Below are 27,845 nucleotides of genomic sequence, written 5' to 3'. Positions count from 1 at the left end.
CTCGGGGTGCTCCCTGTGTTTTTGGATAATGTCCTGAAACTCAGGGTGATTAGCAAATATCTTTTGGACGCGTTTAGTCTTTTTAAAAGATACGACATGTTCCTGAGAGGAAGCAGATTCGTCGTCCACCATTAATGTTTTGTTGACTGCCTCAATAAGGGAGTCAAGTGTCTCCTGACCAATAGAGGAGTCTTGGGTTAAAGATTCCTCCGACTCATATACTGAGTCCTGTACGCTGCGACCCTCAGGGGAGGGGGAATCGAGAAGATGAGCTCGCAGAAGCTGAAGCTCGAACGTGTACGGGAGATGAGGGAAGGGTCCTTTTTCTAGAACCCCGGGAGTCCCGTAGAACGGTACGCCCCCTGTGGTCGGACGGCCCTGCACTGTCACCAGATTCCATCGCAGCCGACGGAGGTGAGTTCTGGCTCAAGGAGGACCCACGGAAAGAGTCCAATGCCTTGACTAAGGATTCCATTGAACGTGACAGGGACGCGGCCCAGACAGGAGGGTTAGGCTCGGCGGGATCGGTGGCGACATTGGAGGTAGCGGCAGAAGGCAGCTGCGCACAGGCCGGGTCACAGTTCTGGCACAAGGGGGTACTGTGGGCACGTGGCAAAGAAGAATTGCAAGTGGCACATATGGTAAAAAAGACAGTGTGCTTTTTGTTGCCCCTTTTTGCCTCCTTAGACTGAGACATAGCTGTATGTCTGTGCCTCCAAAATACTGCACTAGCCTGGGATGTGGATGCAGAGAAGGGGTTAAGCATTTCCCTATAGGAAGGGGCAGCTTACCCACGGTCCTGTGCCGGTGTCCCCAGGGAGGAAGAGGAAGCGTTTTCTGCAGAATCCCAATATGGCGGCCGAGATCTGCAGGGCTGTTCTCGTTCAGAACGAGAAGCGCCTGAGCGGTGGGCGGGAATTACAAACGCGGCCTAGTCCGGCTGAAAAGCCGGGGACTACATTTTCTCAGGCTGCCGGCGGCATGCACCTGCGGGCGCGGTGTAGCGCCTAACGATCGCCGCTGCACCAACAGCGGCGCCTCTCCCCAGGGACCCGGACCGCGTCCTCCAACGCCGCAGCGTGAGGAGGGGAATACTCACGGAGCCTCGGTGCGGCCTCCAGCTCAATCTGTCCTCCCTGCGTCGGGGGATGAGAGCATCGTATGTGCCTGCCTCAGGGGACTTATGGCTGTGCCACCGTGAAGATGTGCCTGCCGCAGGGGACTTACGGCTACCGTGGGGACTACAAGACGCCGAGGTGAGGGCTTGAGTGCGGTGGAGCCTGGGAGATGCACATGAGAGGTATACTCTATGTGCTCGCCCTCCTATAATGGGGGAGATCGGGACCGAGTAGGAACCGTCGCCCTGGGTTTAGGTTATGCGTGCCCCATACGTCGCAGGAGAGGAACGGGGAGGTACTGTATGCTCGCCTGTTGATGGTTCGGGGGAGAGCGGACCCTGGAAGGAGTCCGTCGCCCCCTTCACTCCGTTAGATAAAAAATAAAAATTTACAGAAAATAAAAATAAAATAATAAATGGTGGGGTCTGAACAGACCCAATTGCCTCCTACAGACACTAAGCAAGAACTGGGTCGTTACTGGCCAGTCAAGGGGTGTATACTGCAGAGGAGGAGTTAACTCTTTGTGTTTACTTAGTGTCCTCCTAGTGGCAAGCAGCATAACACCCATGGTCCTGTGTCCCCAATGAGGCATAGGAGAAAAACAACACAATACTATGTGATGTGACAATCTAATAACTTATAATATAAAGCTACATAGTTGTGCGTGGCCGTGCATCCCTCCACCCAACGTGCGTTTCGCACTTCTTCATCAGGAGGCACCTAGAAACTACTGATACTTTGTATATGAATTATTCACTTTGATTTATAATACCTCACTGATTGGCTTCTACGTTGTGCCAGACACAAGTGACGCAACAGACAAGACTCAGCACTGGTTCCAGGCAGGATAGGTAAAGCACAATATTATTTTTTTTAGTTACTAAGCATTTTATAGGAAACACTTTTCAGAAAGGGACAACCCTTTAAAGATCTATTCACATTAGTATTGCAGCCATGTATTTCATAGCTAATACCAGAACTGATCCACAAGACAAAGCAGACCATAGGATTATTTTTCTAGGTCAGACGGTACAGAATAGGGGGTGTTTTGCCAATACCAGAGATAGGGATGTTCTGAGAGATCGACAGCTGCACATCTCCAGTTCCAGGTGGCATGTCTATAACCAGGTAATCCAACTCCCCCCAATCGACCTGCACAAAGACACCGCAACATTACTACAAGACAGAATTTAGAGAAGATCTCTTTATCCATCACAATCATTAGTCATGACGTATTTTCATTAACCCACCTGTCTTAGTAATCGTTCAATAGCAGACATGACCATCAGCCCTCTCCATACTATTGGCGCTGTCTCTTCCACAAGGAAACCCATGGACATGCTGGCATAAAACACAGAAGCGTCAGCTGAACAAACAGACATCAGGCCCATGAGTCAGTCTATGTGTATAGTCATAAATCTCTGACAACATCATATTGAGGGCATCTGTTCCGCCAATGTGTGGCGGTGATACATTGTGTGCATATTGGACTCAATGAATCATTACGCTTACTCACAACTAAACAAGTGTCATTTACTGGTTCACGAGAAGAACAATATTAAGTGGGTCCCCCCTGCACATGGGAGGGATATGAGTGGCTCTCTTCTCCAGTTCAATTGGCTTTTACTTTTATAGAAGAAGTTAGGACAAGGAAGACAAACATAAGGGCATTAAAGAGCTTGTCCATACAGTGGCATTTGTGATATTTGCTCAAAGTGTAGAGTAAGTGGCTTTACTTAAAAAACAAACAAAACCCCCCCAAAAAACTGTTGTATAGACAATTGAACTGTGGAACGCTTGCGGGACCACCACTCCATTTAAATGGAGAACTCAGAAGCCACATTCGCAGGAACCTAGTGGTGGAACAACTGGCAATGGGCAAATGATTACCTATCATGTGATAAGGGAATAAATGCATTAATACAAGTTAACATGAAATAACATTGGATCATCACTGTGGTGGCGACCGCATATGGAGGGAGCTGACAATGATACAATTGTTTCACTGCATTGGTTTTTTTTTTACCTCTTATTCAATAAATAATATGGTAAAATGAATGAAGCTATTCAAAAGTACAACTCCTCACGCCAAAAACAAGCCTTCATACAGCTACGTAGACACAAAAAAAGTTACGAAAAACAATTGGATTGGGAGGGAAGAGTCTGGCGCATTTTTTATTTGATTTCGGAGCAGAATCCGCACCAAAATCCTTGCCATGAAACATCATGGTATCTGTACCATTCAAAAAAGTTTTGCTAACGTCATATAAATGGGACTTGACTACCAATTTGAGCAATATTTTATCCTTTCTGTTGGGATAAATGATAAAGTAAAAAGTATGTTGATGACAGACTGGCTTTAACCCATTGTGTCTTGAAGTCAATCATCATTTTTCAGCCTTACCACTGAATTCCATAGTTGACGAGAGGAATCAACAAATTCTCTGTAATAAGGAAACAAAGAGGGGAATGTTGGAAGTCAGTATTGCTCGACACTGCACAAGGTTTGATATATTTGGTGCATCTTTAAATATAACACTTCTGTCTTAAGATGTTAAGTAAAGGTACCTTCACTCTAAGCGACTTTGCAGCGAGAACGACGACGATCCGTGACGTTGCAGCGTCCTGGATAGCGATCTCGTTGTGTTTAACACGCAGCAGCGATCTGGATCCCGCTGTGATATCGCTGGTCGGAGCTAGAAGTCCAGAACTTTATTTCGTCGCTGATCACCCGCTGTCATCGCTGGATCGGTGTGTGTGACACCGATCCAGCGATGTGTTCACTTGTAACCAGGGTAAATATCGGGTTACTAAGCGCAGGGCCGCGCTTAGTAACCCAATATTTACCCTGGTTACCATTGTAAAAGAAAAAAAAAAACACTACATACTCACCTTCTGATGTCTGTCACGTCCCCCGCCGGCGGCTTCCCTGCACTGAATGTGTCAGCGCCGGCAGCAGCGGTGACGTCACCGCTGTGCTCTGCTTTACGGCCGGCCGGCGCTGACACATTCAGTGCAGGGAAGCCGCCGGCGGGGGACGTGACAGACATCAGAAGGTGAGTATGTAGTGGTTTTTTTTTACTTTTACAATGGTAACCAGGGTAAATATCGGGTTACTAAGCGCGGCCCTGCGCTTAGTAACCCAATGTTTACCCTGGTTACCCGGGTGCTGCAGGGGGACTTCGGCATCGTTGAAGACAGTTTCAACGATGCCGAAGTCGTTCCCCTGATCGTTGGTTGCTGGAGAGAGCTGTCTGTGTGACAGCTCCCCAGCGACCACACAACGACTTACCAACGATCGCATCGCTGGTCGTGATCGTTGGTAAGTCGTTTAGTGTAACGGTACCTTAAGGTTTTACTCCCCCCTACTGAAGTCAGAAATGCAACTACTCTTTAATTTTTCATCTGCATTGCTAACCACAACCATTGTCACACCCACATTCAAAAAGTTGCAAGATGGTAAAATTACAAAGATCTCGATTCATCATGACTGGCATTTTTTTACGTTGGTCTTGATGAAGTGACAAACTGGAGTCAGATGCTCCGTATTCATTAGGAAGCGGATGCCTCTTAATTAAACGCAGGGTGGCTTGCACTTCGCCCCAAATCTTACTCCAGTCGGTGACTGAAGTAAGACTAGAGGCATAAGGAATGCTGCCACTGGCCATGAATTTGACTAGTGGGGATTGCCACCCCAACTCCGCACACCTTGCTAAATTTTAGTGCAGCCTTGTGTTGAGCCAACATTCTCTAACTTTTCAAAGCTTTTACTAGTAAAAGCTTTGATGAACTGGACTCCAAAGACTCAAAAATTATTCCACAAAAACATGACCAAATGTATGACTTTTTGATGCCAGAAAACTGTCACAAAAGCCTAAATAAAAGTAAAATCCTCCCCATTATTGAGAGATGTTTTCTACTGAATAATAGTCCAATGTTTCTCATTGTTCCTAAGCCATGTACCCCTCTAAATACAGTAGATGGTCAGCTGAATTGTCCACTGTGCTGCCGAATGAAATGCCAGCATAGTGACAGTGACGGTACCCACTATAGACCTGGCATGTAACCTTCTTGGTTTCCAGGTTGACATCCTTGGAACAGTCAATGTGAAACAATCCCTGCTCTAAAATAGAGCTGTGCATATAAAATAAACGGTAGAAACTGGTTAAAAGAAATCACCTACTGTCTGACACCTCTGGATTTCCCTTCAGATTCATCATTCGGGGGATAGATGGTCCATACACATCGGCATCCAGTAGACCCACTGCTTTTACCTGGATTTGTAGACACAATGGTTCTCAAGATTTATACAACACTCATGTAATTAAGTATTAACCATGAATGATTCTTAAGAAAACATTTAAGGGGGTTCTGCGTCTCTTTCTGGGGATCATCAGCTGGTCTAGTCAGATATCTGGATAATATTTACCGTATATACTCGAGTATAAGCCGAGACCCCTAATTTTGCAACCAAAAACTGGGAAACTCTATGACTCGAGTATAAGCCTAGGGTGGAAAATGCAGCAGCTACCAGTAAATGTCAAAAATAAAAATAGATACCAATAAAAGTAAAATTAATTGAGACATCAGTAGGTTAAGTGTTTTTGAATATCCATATTGAATCAGGAGCCACATATAATGTTCTATATAGTTCATGATGGCCCCATAAGATGCTCCATCCAAAATACGCCCCATATAATGCTCCATAAAATTTATGATGGGCCCCATAAGATGGTCCATATTAAAATATGCCCCATGCTGCACAAATGTTGATTATGGCCCCATAAGATACTCCATAGACTATTATGCCCCATATACCGTAATGCTGCACAAATGCTGATTATGGCCCCATAGATGCTCCATATACAAATATGCCCCATATAATGCTCCATGCAGTTCATTCTGGCCCCATAAGATGCTCCATATAACAATGTGCCACATATAATGCTCCATACAGTTCACTATGGCCCCATAGATGCTCCATATACAAATATGCCCCATATAATGCTCCACGCAGTTCATTATGGCCCCATAAGATGCTCCATATAACAATGTGCCACATATAATGCTCCATACAGTTCATTATGGCCCCATAGATGCTCCATATAACAATGTGACACATATAATGCTCCATACAGTTCATTATGGCCCCATAGATGCTCCGTTTTACAATGTGCCACATATAATGCTCCTTGCAGTTCATTATGGCCCCATAAGATGCTCCATATAACAATGTGCCACATGTAATGCTGCTGCTGCTGCTGCTGCAATAAAAAAAAAATAATAATAATAAAAAAAAATGACATACTCACCTCTCGTCGCTGCTCCTCAGCGTCCCGTCTCTCTGCAGTGACTGCTCAGGCAGAGGGCGATGCACACACTAATATGTCATCGCGCCCTCTGACATGAACAGTCACTGCAGAGGACGCGGAAGACGAGGCGGCGCTGGTACGAGGAAAGGTGAATATGACATACTCACCTGCTCCCGGCGAGGTCCCTGGCAGCTTCTCCTGGACAGATGGTGTCCGTGAGCCGCCTCTTCTTCCTCTGTTCAGCAGTCACTGGTACAGCTCATTACAGTAATGAATATGCGGCTCCACCCCTATGGGAATGGAGTCCACAGTCATTACTTTAATGAGCGGTACCACGTGACCGCTGAACAGAGGAAGAAGGTGTCGGCGCCGGAGACCATGGGACACGCAGGGACCGCATCAGGAGCGCCAGGAGCAGGTGAGTATGTGACCGTCGTCGCTCCCCCTCACCTGCCAACCCCCCCGCCTTCCATGACTCGAGTATAAGCTGAGAGGGGCACTTTCATCCCATTTTTTTGGGCTGAAAATCTCGGCTTATATGTTTTTCTAAATATTTCTGGTGTGCACATTATTATGTAGTTCTGTCCTTCTCTTTTTTACATAGGTAATCCTTACTACAAGCCTCAAAATTTCTTCAGCGACCTTGAAGCATTTTCGGACCCCATCACAGCTGTCAATGAATGTGAAGACCCTCTATACTTTATGTTGGATATTACGGTACTTACATGATCACTTGCTGCAATTCCCAGCGCCAAGTTGACTGTTGGAGGGAAAATGGCAGCAGAAAAAGACATATTAGATACATTACAGGAACATACATAGAGATCTACAATTACATTTTAAAAAGGTGAAAAGTTGTCATTTCAGCAGTATCGATCTCATATTTATGGGGCTGCCAGATGCTGTGGTCAATTGCTCCTTCAGGAGATTAGGCCCTGGCAGAGGTGTGTGCATGTGGCTCATCCTCAAAGTAATAAACCATGCTCAGCCATTTTCATGCGTGGGTGTGGGTGTGGGTGTGGGTGTGGGTGTGTGTGTGTGTGTGTGTGTGTGTGTGTGTGTGTGTGTGTGTGTGTGTGCAAAAAGTTCTGCGCTAGGTGGCTTCTCGGCATCCCTTTGGCTGCACGCACACTCGGAGCTCGAAGTTCCTTCTTTCCTTAGGTTATTAATTGTAAAAAGGTTGGATAACTTTTATGCCCCAAAAAGTCAAAAGTACTCTAGGAGTTATACTTTTATTGGCTAAGCAGAAAAATAATATTTGCAGGCCAACAAGCACAATATAATTTTTTACTGTGTATCAAAAAAATGGGATAGAAACCCAGTTTAGGTTAGAGGGGACACAGTCTTACTTTTGGCAATTAAAAATTCAAGGGTTTGTCAAGAAATTTGATACTGATGACCAAACCTTAGGATTTATCATTAATATCTGACAGGTGGGGTTCAGACACTTGACAACGTCAATGATCAGCTGCTGGTCACTAGGAGGCTCCGGCAGAACCTGCCCTTCAATGTACTGCATGGACACCATGAAGCACTACATTTTCCCAGAAACAGTCGCTGCAAGTGAAATGTACAGCCAACTGTCATTCTCAGACTGCTTTTCCCTACATGGATACATGGTAATAGAGATGTGTCTATCATACCTGCAGTGGTTGATTTGCCCACACCTCCTTTGCCAGAAGCAACCACCAAGACATGCTTTACACCAGGAATGGGCTTCAGCTTTGGCAAACCACGTGCCATCATCTCAGCTTGTCTACTCTTCACCTTTTCTTCACGAGATCCAGCTGCCTTGAAGACAAAATTTACATATAACTCTTAAATCGTAATACACCATTTGATTACAAAGTAGAAAACGGCAAGATTATTAAAGGGGTTTTCTAGTTTCAAGAAATTCCAGTCCCCAGGTGCAGTTTGTTTAAAAAAAACAACCCAAAACACTTATCTCTTAACCCTTACCCAGGTCCAGAGTTGAGCTCTGCCACTGCTCCCGGTATCCGTTATGATCTGCAGTGCTGATGTCACAGCTCCCTGTATCTGTTATGGTCTTCAATGCGGACTTCACCGCTCCCGGTATCCGTTATGATCTGCAGTGCTGACGTCACTGCTCCCGATATAAGTTATGAGCTGCAGTGCTGACGTCACTGCTCCCAGTACCCGTTATGATCTGCAGCAATGACGTCACTGCTCCCGGTATCAGTTATGGTCTGCAGGGCTGACATTACTGCTCCCACTGCTCACAGATTCATCTCATCTAAGACTCTACAGCACTGGTCACTAATAAGTATGTACATAAAGTGCAGCACAGATTCATCTCATCTACGACTCCACAGCACTGGTCACTACTGAGCATGTACATAAAGTGCAGCACAGATTCATCTCATCTACGACTCCACAGCACTGGTCACTACTGAGCATGTACATAAAGTGCAGCACAGATTCATCTCATCTACGACTCCACAGCACTGGTCACTACTGAGCATGTACATAAAGTGCAGCACAGATTCATCTCATCTATGACTCCACAGCACTGGTCACTACTGAGCATGTACATAAAGTGCAGCACAGATTCATCTCATCTATGACTCCACAGCACTAGTCACTACTGAGCATGTACATAAAGTGCAGCACAGATTCATCTCATCTACGACTCCACAGTGGTCACTACTGAGCATGATTTTATGCATAGATTTAGCAGCTCCCATTTATAGGATTAGTAGGCTTTAAGCCTTTATTAGATTATTGACATACATTTTGTATGCTGTTTATCAGATTTATATAAGAGACATTTAGTCTTTAGGCGCATTTACATCCCTATCATACATGTAGGTCACTCTTGTGTTGAAAGGCTTGTGTAGCTTTCTGGGTACATATTAAGGAACTGGTATGTGCCTCTGGTAGGCAGTATGTTTGTAATTGTGTCTCTAATTTTATTTTACTTGAATTTTATAATTATTTGTGAATAAAGAATTTTGTATTTTATTACATTTTGGCTTATGCTTCCCTGTTTTGTTTTGGGTTATTGTATTTGGAAGTGCCATGTATTTAGCAGCTCTCTTGTAGGTTGTCCAATTATTATATATTTTAGGAGTCCGAGTTGGTCCATTTTATAAAGACTCCACAAAAATGGACTCCGAATCAGACTGCACAGCCCTGGCCAGCATGGTCTTCAGATTTTTCTTTTATCGACTACGTATGGGACCTCATTGGATGGAAATTGCAAGGGAAGCTGACAGCAGTGGATTTTGATAATTTGCTCAAGATTCAGCGTGGCAGAACATTCCTCAGACAACCAATAAAGGAGTTGTCCTCTACTAAGACACCCTCTTCTGAAATCCTTATGTTTTCCCCTTGTATAATAAACTAGTGATGAGCGAATATACTTGTTACTCGAGATTTCTCGAGCACGCTCGGGGGTCCTCCGAGTATTTTTTAGTGCTCGGAGATTTAGTTTTTCTTGCCGCAGCTGAATGATTTACATCTGTTAGCCAGCTTGATTACATGTGGGGATTCCCTAGCAACCAGGCAAGCCCCACATGTACTTATGCTGGCTACCAGATGTAAATCATTCAACTGCGGCAAGAAAAACGAAATCTCCGAGCACTAAAAAATACTCGGAGGACCCCCGAGCGTGCTCGAGAAATCTCGAGTAACAAGAATATTCGCTCATCACTAATAATAACACCACTTATACCAACTTCTAGTACCGGCATTGTTTCAGCAGTGATCCTCCAGAGATCGTGTGACATTGTAGTGTCACACAATCCGAGCGGTCAATCACCGCTGGCTTCACACTCTACTCCTTTGGACAAATCACATACATCTGGAGGAAGTGGAAGCTGCTGCTCTTTCAATACGTGATACAGTTGAAGGAGGGGAGAGCGAAGTGGCTGCTGACTTGCCGCAGGAGCGTGTGCTGGTACAATCTCAAGCTATCCCAGTAGCTCCACCGTTGGAACGACGTCAATACCGGAGGTGAGTATAAGTGTTATTATTTTACAATGGGAAAACTGGGATTCAGAAGGGGTGGTCTGAGTAGTGGACAACCCCTGTAAAACCTCACTGATAGCAGCCAGTGCTGTAAGTGCAGGGATTACTGTGAATAGCGCTTACACTAAATAAATAGTGGTTTTCGAAAAAAAGAAGTTTAAACGTTGTCATCACTTGTCATTAGTAACACGTGTATCCATCCTGCGATCTCCATCATTCTGTGACTTTTCCTTCCTGTTGTAGTTTCATTGTTGAGGAGTGACAGATATATTTGATAGAAGACGGGGGTATGCGAGGTGTGGATGAGACCACTACTATGCGGACAGAAGGGCGGTGACGTGATCTCTGCAGACCTCCCCTGTACGTGCCACGGAGGCCACCACCGCGCTTTCATGTGAAGGCCGGGACGCATGGTAGAAGAAAACCGGTTAATGGCCAACGCATATATAGAATAACGGCCAACGCGTACGTACCAATAACAGCCAACACATAGAAAAGCATTTCCGGCAACAGGTCGCCCACAGAGAAAACTGCCACTTACACAAATAAAGTGTGCCCTGTAGTGCCAGTCTCACAGAGGGTCCCATACATGAGCCCACCGTGCTCACACTGTGTCCAATCACACGAGTGTACCCATTATATTGGGGGCACACAGCACTTTGGGACTTATTTGTAGTGGCGCACATGCTGTACACAGGAGACACGTGGGAGTCCTCCCAGGACCATGGTGGTCACATCCGGACACCCACCGAGCTGAAGGAGACCGCAGACACCGCATCTCGCCGGCACCGCTGCAAACACGTCCTGACCCGCACAGCATTCAGCCCGGACATCACTAGGCCCCTGGCGGCCGCCATCACAGTCTCCTAGCAACCATAGACGATAGCGGAAGTGTGCGTTCCACGCCTCTCTCCTGTCCTGCACTAGCTGGCACAGCGGCCCGCAGCAGGAAGTGTCACGTGACTGCAGGCTGCTGCTGGAGCAGTGACAGGTACACGTGATGGCGCCTCTCTGTCTGTTCTACTTATCATCAGTGCTAGATATTATGGATGGTCACTGATTTGCAAGCTTTGGCGTCTTTCTGAGAGTTGTAGTGCCACAGGGAGCAGCACTGCTATCCCAGGAGTGAGAGTCTGGCCATTATTCAGGATCATAGCTCTTGATTGTGATAATGCAGATCTTCACTGGCTCTTACATTAAGGCCTGCGTTTTGCACATACCTGTTCTATATGTGATTGTCAGCCCCAATGGGGACAGAGATGATTAATGGCACTAAATAAATAATAAGACACAAACCCATTATATCCTATGTTGCTGTTCACATGACCGTAAATAATCAGAATCATGTATGTGTTTGATTAAAGTTAGGGATCAAAGTCACCCATACAAGTATATGGGATGGAAATTGTTCTGTTTGTGACATATGATAAAAAAAAAATACTGACATCTGAACAAGGCCTAATTAGTAAGACGTGCAAGAGTGATGCTGGCTCACACATGGTTAAAGGGAATCTGTCAGCAGTGCTAGCTATATAATATGACAGCAGCATACTACACTCCTGATTGGCAGCTTTCTGTGTACACTGCATAGCGACAGAGAGCTGCTAATTACTGATGTGCGAGTATGCTCAGATGGGCATGCGCGAGTAATAGGCTATGTGCACACGTCAGGATTTTGTCAGGATTGCATCAGGATTTTGTCAGGATTTTTCCTCAGGATTTGTAGCCAAAACCAGGAGTGGAACAATTAGAGGAAAAGTATAATAGAAACATATGCACCACTTCTGCATTTATCACCCACTCCTGGTTTTGGCTACAAAACCTGATGAAAAAGCCTGACCAAATCCTGACAAAATCCTGACAAAGTGCTGACGTGTGCACATAGCCATAATGTTCAAGTCCCCACAGTTGCATGTGTCACGTGTAACATGTGGGGATTCTCTAACAAACAGGCAATCCCCGTATGTGACCAGACTGTGTAACAGCCACAAATCATGCAGCCGCAGGGACTCGAGCATAATATATGAGCACTCCCAGGCACTTGGACAACATTATATCCAATCATGCTCGCTCATCACTACTGCAAATCAGTTACAGGTTGCAGTTATACACAGTAGTTGACTAGGAGGCACGAGGCATCTAGTCCTCTAGTGATAATCTGCTGATGAAACACTGATTTAATTAAAAGAGCAAGCAGATCATTAAGTGACACAGCACTGGAATCTGGGTCTCTGTCCCTACTTTATGCTGCCGTAACATTACATATGAAAAATAAAAAAACCTGTTGTCAGATTGCCTTTGAGTGGTTTAAAGGGAACCTGTCACCCCGTTTTTTCTAGATGAAATAAAAATAGCGTTAAATAGGGGCAGAGCTGGACTTTACATTCGTGTATTTTTGTGCCTTTATTCCCCACCTATGCTGCCGAAATACCTTTGTAAAGTCGCCGTTTTGTGCTGTCACTCACTCTGGTCTGGTCATATGGGCGTGGTGACATCACTGTTTCTCCCCCAGATCCTGCTCATCTTTCCGTTGGTGGTGTGCGCCTGCCCAACAGGCGAATCCACTGCGCAGTTGAAGGAAAAGAGCGCGATTTGCGCTATTCAGCGGTTTATCGGTGGGCGCGGCCATCTTCCTGAGGCCGCGCGTGCGCAGATGGTAGTGCTCGGCTTCCCTACAGAATGCTGCAGATAAGCCCCTGATGTCGGTGGGCTTTGCTCATCTTCGATTTTGGGGGTGACAGGTTCCCTTTAAGGCAGCTCCCCTGACAATAAGTTTGATATGTCAGTGTCTTTTTGCTCCTTTCCATATTGTTACAGATGGCGACGTTAGACAGGGAGGTGGCTGCCCGGGTGGTGCTTCAGCAATGTTTAAATGCCAAGTTGCAAGTGAAACCTCAGGATGAAGACTCTGATGCTGAATGGGTGGAGGTATGTGGTGGGTGCAAAACCATTGATGGCATGGATCAATTTACCATTGAGTGATAAGGACCCTGTCCTGACCACCCACCTGAAAAGTGGGATAGATTCATGACTTCTATATTATTTTTGATGTTGATATATTTGGTTTCTAAAAGAAGATGTCTATCCTAATATTAACCCTCATGGGGTGTCTGTAGCAAGCTCAGGAGCTGAGTCCACTAAATTAGGTAGCAGGCATCTGTGCACAAAGGCCCGTTCAAATGACAGTGACATCGGTCTGAGCATGGACAGCTAGTGCATGGACTCTCCTGACCCGAGCGTGACAGCCTTGTAGAAAGCTGCAAGAACGAACAATAAGAAGCCCACCAAACATCATATCTATCCCAAAATGGTATCAATAAAACCAACAGCTCACCGCATTAAAAATAAGCCTTCATAAAATGTTAGGGGTCTCAGAAAATTACAGCTATTTTTTGTTTTATTCTGGATTTTATTATCACCACTTAAATTAAAAAAAATCCATGCAAGAGTGTTAGTGTTGTAATTTTACTGACCTGTAGAATAATGAATAAGCCAAAAACGCTATGGCAGAATTGTATTTCTTTTATTCCCAATTTCACCCCAATTTGAATTCTTTTCCTGTTTTCCAGTACATAATTTGTGAAAGTAAATGTTGTCAATCAAAACCTGCAACTTGTCCCACAAAAACAAGCCGTTATAAGTAGAGTTGAGTAAATTTTGCAAAATTCGGTTCAGATTACGATCAGCGGCGAAGCCCAGCCACAGGCTGTTTCAACGGAGCTCCATGATGGCAGACACGAGGGTCTTTAGTAGACTCACAGCTGCCAGGACAACCCATCAATGACCCTTGATTATGTTGCATGGCGGCTGATGTGTGCATCAAATGACGCGCTCCCATGTCGGCGTACTGTTAATGCTACTGCCAGAGATTGAGATTGGCAACGGCATTTAACAGGCTAACAGTCATGGTCGGAGCTCGGCCGTATCCGCAGCTGTTATAGACTGTTCCTGCTTGTGACATGCAGCAATTATCTGATACGTATGAAGCTTTTAGGAACTGTAGCAGCTTAGCTGCGCAATGGCAGAACATGCAAAGATACAGGGTTGCCAAGTGCTGAGGAGCAGTATTCATGAAAGTCACCAACTTTTTGCTAAATAAATGCAAAGCTACAAAATACTCTGGAATAAAAATCACAAAAAAAAACTGTGTCGAGAGCTTCGTGGCCTAGGTTTCTACGGCTGAGCAGCTGCATGCAAGCCTTACATCACCAAGCACAATGCTAAGTGTCAGATGGAGTTATTTAAAGACCCTACTGGGATCTGGAGCTGTAAAAATGTGGAGTGGCAAATTGCTTTTTTCTATCTGACAGTCAAATGGACGAGTCTCAGTGTGGTAAATGTCAGTACGTTACCTGCTTGACTGCACTGTGCCAACTACACTGCTCAAAAAAATAAAGGGAACACTAAAATCCCACATCCTAGATATCACTGAATGAAATATTCCAGTTGTAAATTGTATTCATTACATAGTGGAATGTGTTGAGAACAATAAAAACTAAAAATTATCAACGTAAATCACAACTAATATCCCACGGAGGTCTGGAGTTGGAATGATGCTCAAAATCAAAGTGGAAAATGAAGGTACAGGCTGATCCAACTTCAGTGGAAATGCCTCAAGACAAGGAAATGATGCTCAGTAGTGTGTGGCCTCCATGTGCCTGTATGATCTCCCTACAACGCCTGGGCATGCTCCTAATGAGGCGGTGGATGGTCTCCTGAGGGATCTCCTCCCAGACCTGCACTAAAGCATCCGCCAACTCCTGGACAGTCTGTGGTGCAACATGACGTTGGTGGATGGTGCGAGACATGATGTCCCAGATGTGTTCAATCGGATTCAGGTCTGGGGAATGGGCGAGCCAGTCCATAGCTTCAATGCCTTCATCTTGCAGGAACTGCTGACACACTCGAGCCACATGAGGTCTGGCATTGTCCTGCATCAGGAGGAACCCAGGGCCAACCGCACCAGCATATGGTCTCACAAGGGGTCTGAGGATCTCATCTCGGTACCTAATGGCAGTCAGGTTACCTCTGGCGAGCAGATGGAGGGCTGTGCGGCCCTCCAAAGAAATACGACCCAACACCATTACTGACCCACTGCCAAACCGGTCATGCTGAAGGATGTTGCAGGCAGCAGATCGCTCTCCACGGCGTCTCCAGACTCTGTCACATGTGCTCAGTGTGAACCTGCTTTCTTCTGTGAAGAGCACAGGGCGCCAGTGGCGAATTTGCCAATCCTGGTGTTCTGTGGCAAATGCCAAGCGTCCTGCACGGTGTTGGGCTGTGAGCACAACCCCCATCTGTGGACGTCGGGCACTCAGACCATCCTCATGGAGTCGGTTTCTAACCATTTGTGCAGACACATGCGCATTTGTGGCCTGCTGGAGGTCATTTTGCAGGGCTCTGGCAGTACTCCTCCTGTTCCTCCTTGCACAAAGGCTGAGGTTGCGGTCCTGCTGCTGGGTTGTTGCCATCCTCCTGCCCCCTCCACATCTCCTTGTGTACTGGCCTGTCTCCTGGTAGCACCTCCAGCCTCTGGACACTACGCTGACAGACACAGCAAACCTTCTTGCCACAGCTCGCATTGATGTGCCATACTGGATGAGCTGCACTACCTGAGCCACTTGTGTGGGTTGTAGAGTCCGTCTCCTGCTACCACAAGTGTGAAAGCACAACCAACATTCAAAAGTGACCAAACCATCAGCCAGAAAGCATTGGTACTGAGATGTGGTCTGTGGTCCCCACCTGCAGAACAACTCCATTATTGAATGTGTCTTGATAATTGCCAATAATTTCCATCTGTTGTCTATTCCATTTGCACAACAGCATGTGAAATTGATTGTCAAACAGTGTTGCTTCCTAAGTGGACAGTTTGATTTCACAGGAGTTTGATTTACTTGCAGTTATATTCTGTTGTTTAAGTGTTCTCTTTATTTTTTTGAGCAGTGTATAAAGTGTGTTGGAGGAGGGGTAATGTTATGGGGTTGGTTTTCAGCTGTTGATCTAAGGCTATTTTCACACTAGCGTTTTGAGGAGCTGCGGAGGGCTGCAGTCTTCCTCCGTGAAGCCCCGCCCTTGGCCGCTAGCTCCGCTTACTTCTGCATGCGGCCAGCGTACCTATCTTTAACATTAGGTACGCAGGTCGTGCCGCTGTATTCGGATGCTTCCGCATGTGTTGTTTTGACGATGCAGAGGAAAAAAAAATTGCTACTAGCTGCATTCTACGCTGGTCGCCGACGCATGCGGAAGCATCCGCACGACCTGCGTACCTAATGTTAAAGATGGGAACGCAGGCCACATGCAGAAGTAGGCGGAGCTATTGGCAGAGGTGTGGCCGAGGGCGGGGCTTCACAGAGGAAGGCCGCAGCTCCTCAAAATGCTAGTGTGAAACTAGCCTAAGACTTTCGGTTCCAGTGAAGAGAAATACTAGTGCTTCAACATAACAAGACATCTTGGACAATTGTATGCATCCAACTTTGTGGGAACAATTTGGGGAAAGACCTTTTCTATTCCAGCATGACTATCCCCATTGCACAAAGCAAGTTCCTGAAAGGCATGGTTGGGGAAGTTTGGTGTGGAAGAACAGGACTAGCCGCACAGAGCTCTGATCTCAACTTCATCAAACAAATTTTGGGATAAACTAAAATGGAGATTGTGAGCCCGGCCTTATGGTCCTACATAAGTTTCTGACCTCACAAGTGCTTTTCTAGATAAATAGGAAAAAATTCCCACAGACATAATCCTAACTCTTGAAGAAAGCCTTCCCAGAAGAATGGAAACTATTACAGCTTCAAAAAGGGACAACTGTATATTGAAGGGGTTTTCCAAGATTGAGACCATCCTAGTCATGTGTCAGTAGGGGCTGCAGCCTGGAGACATACAGCTCCCGAGACCTGTGTCTCAACGGACGACCTGTATCACACATATACACTGTTGGTGGTCAGGAGCACGGCTGTGATATGTGAAGAAATATGTTTGAACCCATGTTGTGCTCTTGAAGGAGGTTTCCAGCTGGAGATAACCCCGTTTGCTCAGTGAGGAAGACATATTTAATCACAGATGACAACTGTGCTCCCGATTGTTGACTGAGGTATGCGCGATACAACTCTTGTCGGTTGAGACACAGGTCTCGGGGGCTTCATGTCTTCAGCCTGTCATGTTACGTGACTAGGATTGCTGCAGCTTGAATTATATCAGGGACGCCGTGTTATCTCATTTTCGGAGAACCCCTTTAATGTGTATGGATTTAGTATTTTATATCTTAAAAGCTCCTGTAGGTGTGATGTGTTGGTGTGTCTATAACTTTGTCCATACAGTGTACCGAAAATATTAAATTTTGCCATTGTTCTTGTGACATACACATATCTAATGCACATATTCACCATATATTCTTATTTCATCCCAGATACAAAGGGGCATGGTCATCTATGTTTGCTTTTTTAAAGGATCATCAAAAGATTTAATTTCTAAAATGGGTAAGTTACAATGTGTATTTGTGGCTGTTTTCTGTATAAGACGTTGAACTCAGAATAAAAAAAAAACATATTTAGTGGAATTGTCCATAATGTATGTGTGAGTATATGTAATAAAACCCACTGAATCATCCAAAGCAGCTAATGCATAATTACTGTTCTTATTTTTCTTGGCAGCAGTAATAATGAGAATTAATAGTAATAATTTTATTTCCACAGCGCCAGCGTATTCTGTAGCACTTCACAATTCAGAGGGGATATGTGCAAACAAAATAAAACATTACAGAGTAACATATAATTTAACAATAATTGTACCCTACACATCCTACCTAAGAGCACTTTAGTTTCAGCAGTATTATGAATGTAGGAAGCATTTTGCTAATCTGATATTATCAACAGAATTAAGGCCCAAAAAATAATCCGGTCTGATTTAGACTAGGTAAAACCTTTCCCCACCACGAATTTCAGAAGTAATTAGATAATAAAAAAATCTTATTTCTCTCCACCCAGAGGCAGATTAAGAGTAGCCAGTGCCCTGGGCAGTTTAGAAGACGTGGGCCCACCACAGGCACCCAACATATCACATTACCCCCTTTTAATAGATCATACAATAAGTCACATGATTCACACATGGGTGCTCTGGTGCATATCTGTAGATGCGAAATAAGAGAGATTTGTTTCACTTATGTACAGCGGTATATAATAATAGAGCAGGGGTGGGCAATTCATTTTCCAGAGGAGACACATTCAAGACCGTGCCTGTCGAGGAGAGACGAACCAAAAGGCTGAAATTAATTCTGCTCAGTATTAGTGTTAATTAATATTTTATATTAATTCAATCACTTAATACTGAGCAGAATGAAGTATGCTGTCATCCTCCTATATACAGCATGAGCCCCCACAAATCACCTATATACAGCATGAGCCCCCATATAACCTTCTATATACAGTATGAGTCACCACACAGCTCCCTATATAGTATGACCCACAAATAGCCTCCTCTATACACAGTATGAGCCGTTACATAACCTCCTATATACATTATGAACCCCCACATAGCGTTCTATATACAGGATAAGCGCCCACATAGCCTCCTATATACAGTATGAACCCCCACATAGCCTCCCATATACAGTATGAACCCCCGTATAGCCTCCTATATACAGGATGAGCCCCCGTATAGCCTCCTATATACAGGATGAGCCCTTGCATAGCCTCCTATATACAGTATGAGCACTCATAGCATTGTATATACAGTATGAGCCCTACATTGCCTCCCATATACAGAATGAACCCCCACATAACCTCCCATATACAGTATGAACCCCCACATAGCCTCCTATATAGAGGATGAACCCCCACATAGCCTCCTATATAGAGGATGAACCCCCACATAGCCTCCTATATACAGGATGAACCCCCACATAGCATCCTATATACAGGATGAGCCCTCACATAGCCTCCTATATGCAAGATAAACCCTCACAGCCTCCTATGTATGGGATGGCCCTCACATATCCTCCTATATACAGGATGAGCTCTCACATAACCCCCTATTTACAGGCACACATCCCATACAGTATGAGCCCTCACATAGTCTCCTATATACAGGATGAGCCTTCACATAGCCTCCTATTTACAGGCAAACATCCCATACAGGATAAGCCCTCACATAGCCTCCTATATACAGAATGAACCCTCACAGCCTCTTATGTACTGGATGAGCCCTCACATAGTCTCCTATATACAGGATAAGCCCTCACATAGCCTCCTATATACAGGATGAACCCTCACAGCCTCTTATGTACTGGATGAGCCCTCACATAGTCTCCTATATACAGGATGAGCCTTCACATAGCCTCCTATTTACAGGCAAACATCCCATACAGGATAAGCCCTCACATAGCCTCCTATATACAGGATGAACCCTCACAGCCTCTTATGTACTGGATGAGCCCTCACATAGTCTCCTATATACAGGATGAGCCTTCACATAGCCTCCTATTTACAGGCAAACATCCCATACAGGATAAGCCCTCACATAGCCTCCTATATACAGGATGAACCCTCACAGCCTCTTATGTACTGGATGAGCCCTCACATAGTCTCCTATATACAGGATGAGCCTTCACATAGCCTCCTATATACGGGATGAGCCCTCACATAGCCTCTTATATACAGGATGAGCCCTCACATAGCCTCCTATATACAGGATGAACACTCACATAACCTCCTATAGACATGAAAACATCCAATACACATTAAATAAAGCAAAACATAATACATACTAACTTTGCTCCTGTTCCCCAGTGGCCCCACTTTGGTCCCTGGGACTCTACTTATTGTGGCCAGTGCATACATGCATTGCGCTGCTGCAGGTTGATAACCTAATTGTGTCGGCATGTCAGAGAAGAGGCGATGGGAGATCCCCTGGATTTGCGCTGTCATTTAGTATTGCCAGCAGCAGAGCTCCAGATTGCTTGCTTGTCCAAAGATGTGCGTCACGAATGGTGACTCAGAAAACATAATCGGGGAAATATTGTCATGTGCACTACCACAGGACTCGTCCATAAGCCCAAATTGCCCTCATTATATTCTAGCTATGCCCCCACCCTCTCCCATCACCTATATATATTGAGAGCATGTACCTGGTACACATGTAAGTCTACCACCCTGCATTTATTTCTGGCTTCCTTTATGCAGTGTTGTGGGTACATTGAAATGTTATGGAAAGAAAAAATGTCATTTCACGAAAGTAATCCATCCAGTATAAAATCTATAACACTTTATTACTCCAGGCGCAAAGAGAAAAAATCTTAGGTTTTAAATGTTTAATGGAATAGCACTGCACAACTCCCCACAGTATGTAGCGGCCTCTGCTGGGTGCATGAGAATAGGAGCTGATCTGCAGCAGCTGCTGTATACTGACTGGAGCTGTGCAGCACCGCTCTGTACACTGTCATCATTTGGAATCCGCCACAGCAATTAACTGCTGATCAGTGGCAGAGCTGAGCGACGGACCCCCACCTATCTGATATTAAAATGTGACCAGAGGACCCCTTTAATCATAACATGCCTTTCAATGCTCATACTTATATATATTCAGATTAGTGGATCACAATCGGTTGCATAAATGTTCTCTATAACAGGATATGCAAATTGCCTCTTAAGAGCAAAAGAGGACTTGAACTCTATAGCGCCACCTGTTGGAAGTAGCGATCCTACAAGTCACAATCAACCCTTTGAGTCTTGTAATATGACTTAGGATAACAGCCAAATCAGTATCTCAATTTGCAGACGCGGTGTTTCGAGCTGTTGTCCCTCATCAGTGCAAAGCCTCCTTACCTTGACAAGCCAGAGCTGGTATGTCACTCTCCACAAGGAGAAAGCTTACCCCTTAGACCTCTATAACAGGATGCATTTGTACTTTTCTGCTCGTCATACTTTGTCACTATGCGCCTGCTGATCCCCATACTGTACCATCTGTGCCCAATTGTCAGTAAAAGTTGTTCAGCCAAGTCCATTTATTCCTGTTTTGCAGTGAGCTCTCTACTTAATGTCAAATTAAGTGAATCAGATTCTGGAAAACACGTGGCCATCACTGAACTCCCGGGAGATATTCTTATTGTTCCTCAGGCCACGCTTGGAGGAAAGTCAAAGGGCCGCTGCATGCAGTACCATTCAAATGCAGGCAAGGAGCAGGGCATGGAGTTATATGCACTTTTCACAGCCCAGTGCCAGAAGGAACTAGAGGCTCATGCTCAGTGGTCGGAGTCCGGGGCCGTGCTACGCTATGGCACCTATGGAAACAGACAGGTGTTGACGCTTGACACTAATGGACCATATACACACCTGCTGGAATTCTGAACTCAATGCAGAACATTCAGCCTTTTTCTATTTAGCACACTTTTGTAATTAGAAGATTGATGGTTATGAATCAAATACGTAATTAAATAAATCTAACTTATTTTCCAGGAACTTAACATACCTAAAGTCTGCTGTGAATTCTAATGATCCTATATATGATTGTTTATTGGGGTTTCCAGGAATTAGAATATGGGATTCCTGGCAGTGATAGAATGAAGGATCTCTGAAGTGCATGAGAATGAGCTGCATCACCAGACTCCGCCACACTGGTACATAGAGCTCACACCAAGCTGGTACATGTAGCGCTCAGCCTCACTGGTACATGTAGCGCTCAGCCTCACTGGTACATGTAGCGCTCAGCCTCACTGGTACATCTAGCGCTCAGCCTCACTGGTACATGTAGCGCTCAGCCTCACTGGTACATGTAGCGCTCAGCCTCACTGGTACATGTAGCGCTCAGCCTCACTGGTACATGTAGCGCTCAGCCTCACTGGTACATGTAGCGCTCAGCCTCACTGGTACATGTAGCGCTCAGCCTCACTGGTACATCTAGCGCTCAGCCTCACTGGTACATGCCGTGCTCAGCCTCACTGGTAAATGTTAGATTTAAAAAAAAAAAAAAAAAAACGTTTCTGGGTACTTACCCCAGTCGGGTGTAACAGATAGTGAAGGTCAGATAGCCTGAAAGCATTGAAAAAAGGTTAGAACACATAGAACCAACAGGTCAGCCCGTTACACACCTAACCGCCAATAAAGTAATTGATAAGGTATATGGCATAATCATGGAAATGTACATACATTCAAAAAGACCTAGACTGTATAGTTCAATAAAGCAGGAAGCCAAGGGACCACGGACCACTCTCAGAAAACTAGGTCAAGTTCCCAGTTCAGGCCTTTAGGTGTAAGGGTTTGCAGAGTGTATATCCAGTGCGATTCCCGTTTTCTTAATAATTTAATATGATTACCACCCCTGCGTGGTCTCTCAACCTGCTCGAGTACCTGGAAACGTAGTTGGGAGACGGAATGATTGGCAGATGCAAAATGATGTGGAAGGGGAAGCCACGTTTTTTACACCGTATGGTGGATTTGTGGGAAGCAATCCTATCACGGATGTGTTGTGTCGTCTCGCCAACGTAAAGCAGGCCACAGGGGCATTTTATCACGTACACAACATTGTTAGAATCACACGTGAAGAGTCCCTTGATCTTATACTATTTGCCAGAGTGGGGATGGGTAATCGAACTGGATTTAATGACATTTGAGCAGCATGCACAACCTAGGCAGGGAAACGTGCCACTCCTTTCAGTGCCAAGGAAAGTTTATATTGTATATATAGACTATGTATATATGTCACGGTATAATACTTCACATGCACTCTTGTGTTAATATTGGATCTTATTTCCATCTGCTCGGCATTGTGATACTTGTATATAGTTTCTGCACGGCATGCTACACTTGTTTATAGCATCTAATGTACTGTGTCTCTATTGTTTCTTCCAGCGAGGTTTGACAAAGGCCCATTACGGGGTCGAAACGTTACCTCAACAACCCTTGTTTCTTTCTACTATTTTTTTATACTGTGGTGAATAAAATTATTCAATTTTTGCATTTGAAAATCTACATTGAGTGCGGCTGTTGTTTTACAAATCTATGGTTTAACTGGACTATATCCAGGTTCAGCCTGCACCTGTGCCTCTCTCTTGTCAGAGTGCACGCCATTCTACTTCAATCACTGGTAAATGTAGCGCTCAGCGTCACTGGTACATACCACGCTCATCCTCACTGGTACATACAGATCTCAGCCACACTGGTACATACCGCTAACATCCTCACTGGTATATACTGCGCTCATCCTCGCTGGTACATACCGCGCTCATCCTCACTGGTACATACCGCGCTCATTCTCACTGGTACATACAGATCTCAGCCACACTGGTACATACCGCTAACATCCTCACTGGTATATACTGCGCTCATCCTCGCTGGTACATACCGCGCTCATCCTCACTGGTACATACCGCGCTCATTCTCACTGGTACATACAGATCTCAGCCACACTGGTACATACTGCGCTCATCCTCACTGGTACATACTGCGCTCATCCTCACTGGTACATACCGCGCTCATTCTCACTGGTACATACAGATCTCAGCCACACTGGTAAATACCGCGCTCATCTTCACTGGTACATACCGCGCTCAGCCTCACTGGTACATGCCGCGCTCAGCCACATTGGTACATACAGAGCTCAGCCTCACTGGTACATACCGCGCTCAGCCACACTGGTACATACCACGCTCAGCCACACTGGTACATATGTGAAGGAACAAATTAAGAAAGATTCTCCATTTTGTGCTTTTGACTCCATTTTCTTGTTGCTTAAAGATAAATTCTGTTATTTAATTAGGTAAAAGGTTATAGCTGCCATGAAGTAACTTTATCTTGTTGTTTACAAGTCTGTTATTAATAATATAATAATAATAATGATTTTTATTTATATAGCGCCAACATATTCCGCATCGCTTTACAACTTATTGAGGGGACTTGTACAGACAATAGACATTACAGCATAACAGAAATCACAGTTCAAAATAGATACCAGGAGGAATGAGGGCCCTGCTCGCAAGCTTACAGACTATGAGGAAAAGGGGAGACACGAGAGGTGGATGGTAACAATTGCTTTAGTTATTTGGACCAGCCATAGTGTAAGGCTCGGGTGTTCATGTAAAGCTGCATGAACCAGTTAACTGCCTAAGTATGTAGCAGTACAGACACAGAGGGCTATTAACTGCATAAAGTGTACGAGAACATGATGCGAGGAACCTGATTATGTTTTTTTTGTTTTTTTTTTTAAATAGGCCACACAGGGATAGTTAGGTTAATGCGTTGAGGCGGTAGGCCAATCTGAACAAATGAGTTTTTAGGGCACGCGTAAAACTGTGGGGATTAGGGATTAATTGTATTAACCTAGGTAGTGCATTCCAAAGAATCGGCGCAGCACGTGTAAAGTCTTGGAGACGAGAGTGGGAGGTTCTGATTATTGAGGATGCTAACCTGAGGTCATTAGCGGAGCGGAGGGCACGGGTAGGGTGGTAGACTGAGACCAGAGAGGAGATGTAGGGTGGTGCTGAGCCATGGAGTGCTTTGTGGATGAAGGTAGTAGTTTTGTACTGGATTCTGGAGTGGATGGGTAGCCAGTGTAATGACTGGCACAAGGTAGAGGCATCGGTGTAACGGTTGGTGAGGAATATGATCCTGGCTGCAGCATTCAGGACAGATTGGAGCGGGGAGAGTTTGGTAAGAGGGAGGCCGATTAGTAGAGAGTTACAATAGTCCAGACGAGAATGAATAAGTGAAACAGTAAGAGTTTTTGCAGAGTCGAAAGTAAGAAAATGGCGAATTCTAGAAATGTTTTTGAGATGCAGATAACTAGGCTAGTTATTCAACTAGGCTATTGTTTATGTTCTGCTACAAGGCCAGAGTGTTCTCTTGAACCGGATAATGGACTCGGGGGTGTATCGCTATACAGGACTCTGAGGCACCTGTTGGTATTCTTTTTCTATGCCAAGAAGACACAAAGATTATACCGTATTTTTCGCTTTGTAAGACGCTCCGGATTATAAGACGCATCCCAAATTTTGAGGAGAAAAATAGGAAAAAAAACTTTTTTTAATAAATTGGTGGTGCTTCTTATAATCCATGTGTCTTATTGCTTACCGGGGTGGTGGCTGCATTGAAGCGGGGTCGCTGCTGTAGGAGGCAGGAGTGGAGCGTTGCTGCAGGCTGGGATGAGGGGGTGTGCAGGTATCCTGTGCTGTGGGGGTGCTCATGTGCTGCGGGGGTGTCTCCGGTGATGCTGACATCTCCAGTGCTGTAGGGGGGCTCTGCTGACATTTTGTGAAAGGCTAGAGCCCCCGGGAGTTCGTCCATGCTTTCCTGTGTGGTGGACTTCGGGAAAATGGCCGCCTGAAGGCAGCGCATGTGCAGATGGAGGTTTCTGGACCAAGATCTCGAGAGATGAGATCTCAGTGCTGAAATCTAATTTCCCGAGATCTTGGTGCCAAGATCTCTATCTGCGCATGCGCCACCTCCCGGAGGCCATTTTCCCGAAGTCCGTTGCACAGGAATGCATGGACGAACTGCTGGGGGGCTCTGGCCTTTCACAAAATGTCGGCAGAGCCCCCCGCAGCAGCGGAGATGCCAGCATCAGCATCACCCTGCGCAGTGTCGGATACCCTGGGCAATGGCAGACACCCTGGGCAGCGCCGGCGGGCACCCCCTCATTCCAGCCTGCAACAGTATCGGTAAGCAGTATATCCACTTTGTATTATGCACCCCCATTTCCCCCACTTATTTTTGGGGGAAATAGAGTGCTTCTTACAAAGCGAAAAATACGGTATGTAGTTTCTGTTTTTTCTGCATCCTCATGGGTTAAGTTTTTCCTGCATTCTTATAGGTTAAGAACTGTGAGCGTGTTCTTATACTGATTGGTTGAAGTATAATTTCTATGATTATGAAAAGTGATACACAATAAACGGGGGCCAGAGATCTGCTCGATCCCCCCAAACAGAGACACACGTCTCCGTCTGGTCATTTTCAGTTGCCGGCAACGCCCTGTAGATTAACTTGGTTAACTTGGAAATCACTGAGTCAACTGTGAAAGATCAATTTAGATCCTCCCTCAACACATAAAGCCCTGAGCCTCACTGGTACATACCGCTCTCAGCCTCACTGGTAAATACCGCGCTCAGCCTCACTGGTACATACCGTGCTCAGTCACACTGGTACATAAAGCCCTGAGCCTCACTGGTACATACAGAGCCCAGTCTCACTGGTAAATACCGCGCTCAGCCTCACTGGTAAATACCGCGGTCAGCCTCACTGGAACATACTTCGCTCAGCCACACTGGTACATACAGAGCTCATCCTCACTGGTACATACAGATCTCAGCCTCACTGGTACATACCGCACTCAGCCTCACTGGTACATGCCGCGCTCATCCTCACTGGTACATACCGCGCTCATCCTCACTGGTACATGCTGCGCTCAGCCACACTGGTACATACAGAGCTCAGCCTCACTGTTACATACCGCGCTCAGCCACACTGGTACATAAAGCCCTGAGCCTCACTGGTACATACCGCTCTCAGCCTCACTGGTACATACCGCTCTCAGCCTCACTGGTACATACCGCGCTCAGCCACACTGGTACATATTTATTTATTATGCTTTGCTTATATAGCGCTAACATATTCCGCAGCGCTTTACAGACATTATCATTGCTGTCTCCTTTGGGGCTCACAATCTAAATTCCCTATCAGTATGTCTTTGGGGTGTGGAAGGAAACTTGAGGAAACCCACGCAAACACGGGGAGAATATACAAAACTCCTTGCAGATGTTGTCCTTAGTGGGTTGAATTCCTTTTGTCTATTCCTAAAATGGAACTCTAAAACATTAATGTGAGCAGAGAGAAACCGTGACTGTTGTGGAGGTCCGAACCAATAGGCTGAAATTAATTTGGCTCAATATTTATTATTATTATTATTATTATTATTTATTGTTATAGCACCATTTATTCCATGGCGCTTTACATGTGAGGAGGGGTATACATAATAAAAACAAGTACAATAACCTTAAACATTACAAGTCACAACTGGTACAGGAGGAGAGAGGACCCTGCCCATGAGGGCTCAGAATCTAAAAGGGATTGGTGAGAATACAGTAAGCGAGGGTAGAGCTGGTCGTGCAGTGGTTTGGTCGATCGGTGGTTACTGCAGGTTGTAGGCTTGTCGGAAGAGGTAGGTCTTCAGGTTCTTTTTGAAGGTTTCGATGGTAGGCGAGAGTTTGATATGTTGTGGTAGAGGTTTCCAGAGTAGAGGTGATGCGCGAGAGAAATCTTGTATACGATTGTGGGAAGAGGAGATAAGAGGGGAGTAGAGAAGGAGATCTTGTGAGGATCGGAGGTTGCGTGCTGGAGTCTCTGGGCAATGGGGAGCCAGTGAAGGGATTGACAGAAGGGAGAGGCCGGGGAATAGCGGGGGGACAGGTGGATTAGTCGGGCAGCAGAGTTTAGAATAGATTGGAGGG

General features: G+C 45.3%; 2 protein-coding genes across 4 annotated transcripts in view; one reads left to right on the top strand and one right to left on the bottom strand.

Moving 5' to 3' along the window:
- The window catches only part of NUBPL (NUBP iron-sulfur cluster assembly factor, mitochondrial), a 28,382-nt gene extending 17,015 nt beyond the window's left edge, over positions 1-11,367 (bottom strand). Inside the window, exons 1-7 of one of the 3 annotated variants that reach the window (XM_077261067.1) lie at positions 11,170-11,367; positions 8,074-8,221; positions 7,156-7,190; positions 5,302-5,392; positions 3,523-3,562; positions 2,369-2,459; positions 2,177-2,270 (exon numbers count right to left, since the gene is read on the bottom strand). In XM_077261067.1, the coding sequence (XP_077117182.1) occupies positions 2,177-2,270; positions 2,369-2,459; positions 3,523-3,562; positions 5,302-5,392; positions 7,156-7,190; positions 8,074-8,221; positions 11,170-11,277 (607 nt within the window). In that variant the 5' untranslated portion in view covers positions 11,278-11,367. Of the gene's footprint in view, positions 1-2,176; positions 2,295-2,368; positions 2,460-3,522; positions 3,563-5,301; positions 5,393-7,155; positions 7,191-8,073; positions 8,222-11,169 lie in introns of those variants that run through there. The other 2 variants (XM_077261070.1, XM_077261075.1) reach the window with 2 other exon arrangements.
- DTD2 (D-aminoacyl-tRNA deacylase 2) lies at positions 11,362-23,374 on the top strand. Its single transcript, XM_077261085.1, has 4 exons — positions 11,362-11,411; positions 13,238-13,348; positions 17,823-17,892; positions 21,431-23,374. Exons 2-4 carry the CDS (start codon positions 13,238-13,240, stop codon positions 21,754-21,756), a joined length of 507 nt encoding a protein of 168 aa, XP_077117200.1. The 5' UTR covers positions 11,362-11,411; the 3' UTR covers positions 21,757-23,374.
- The last annotated feature ends 4,471 nt before the right edge of the window (positions 23,375-27,845 follow it).

The sequence above is a fragment of the Ranitomeya variabilis genome, chromosome 1 (genome assembly GCF_051348905.1).
Source record: "Ranitomeya variabilis isolate aRanVar5 chromosome 1, aRanVar5.hap1, whole genome shotgun sequence".
NCBI classification, from domain to species: Eukaryota; Metazoa; Chordata; class Amphibia; order Anura; family Dendrobatidae; genus Ranitomeya; species Ranitomeya variabilis.
This window is presented reverse-complemented; position numbering and strand designations above follow the sequence as displayed.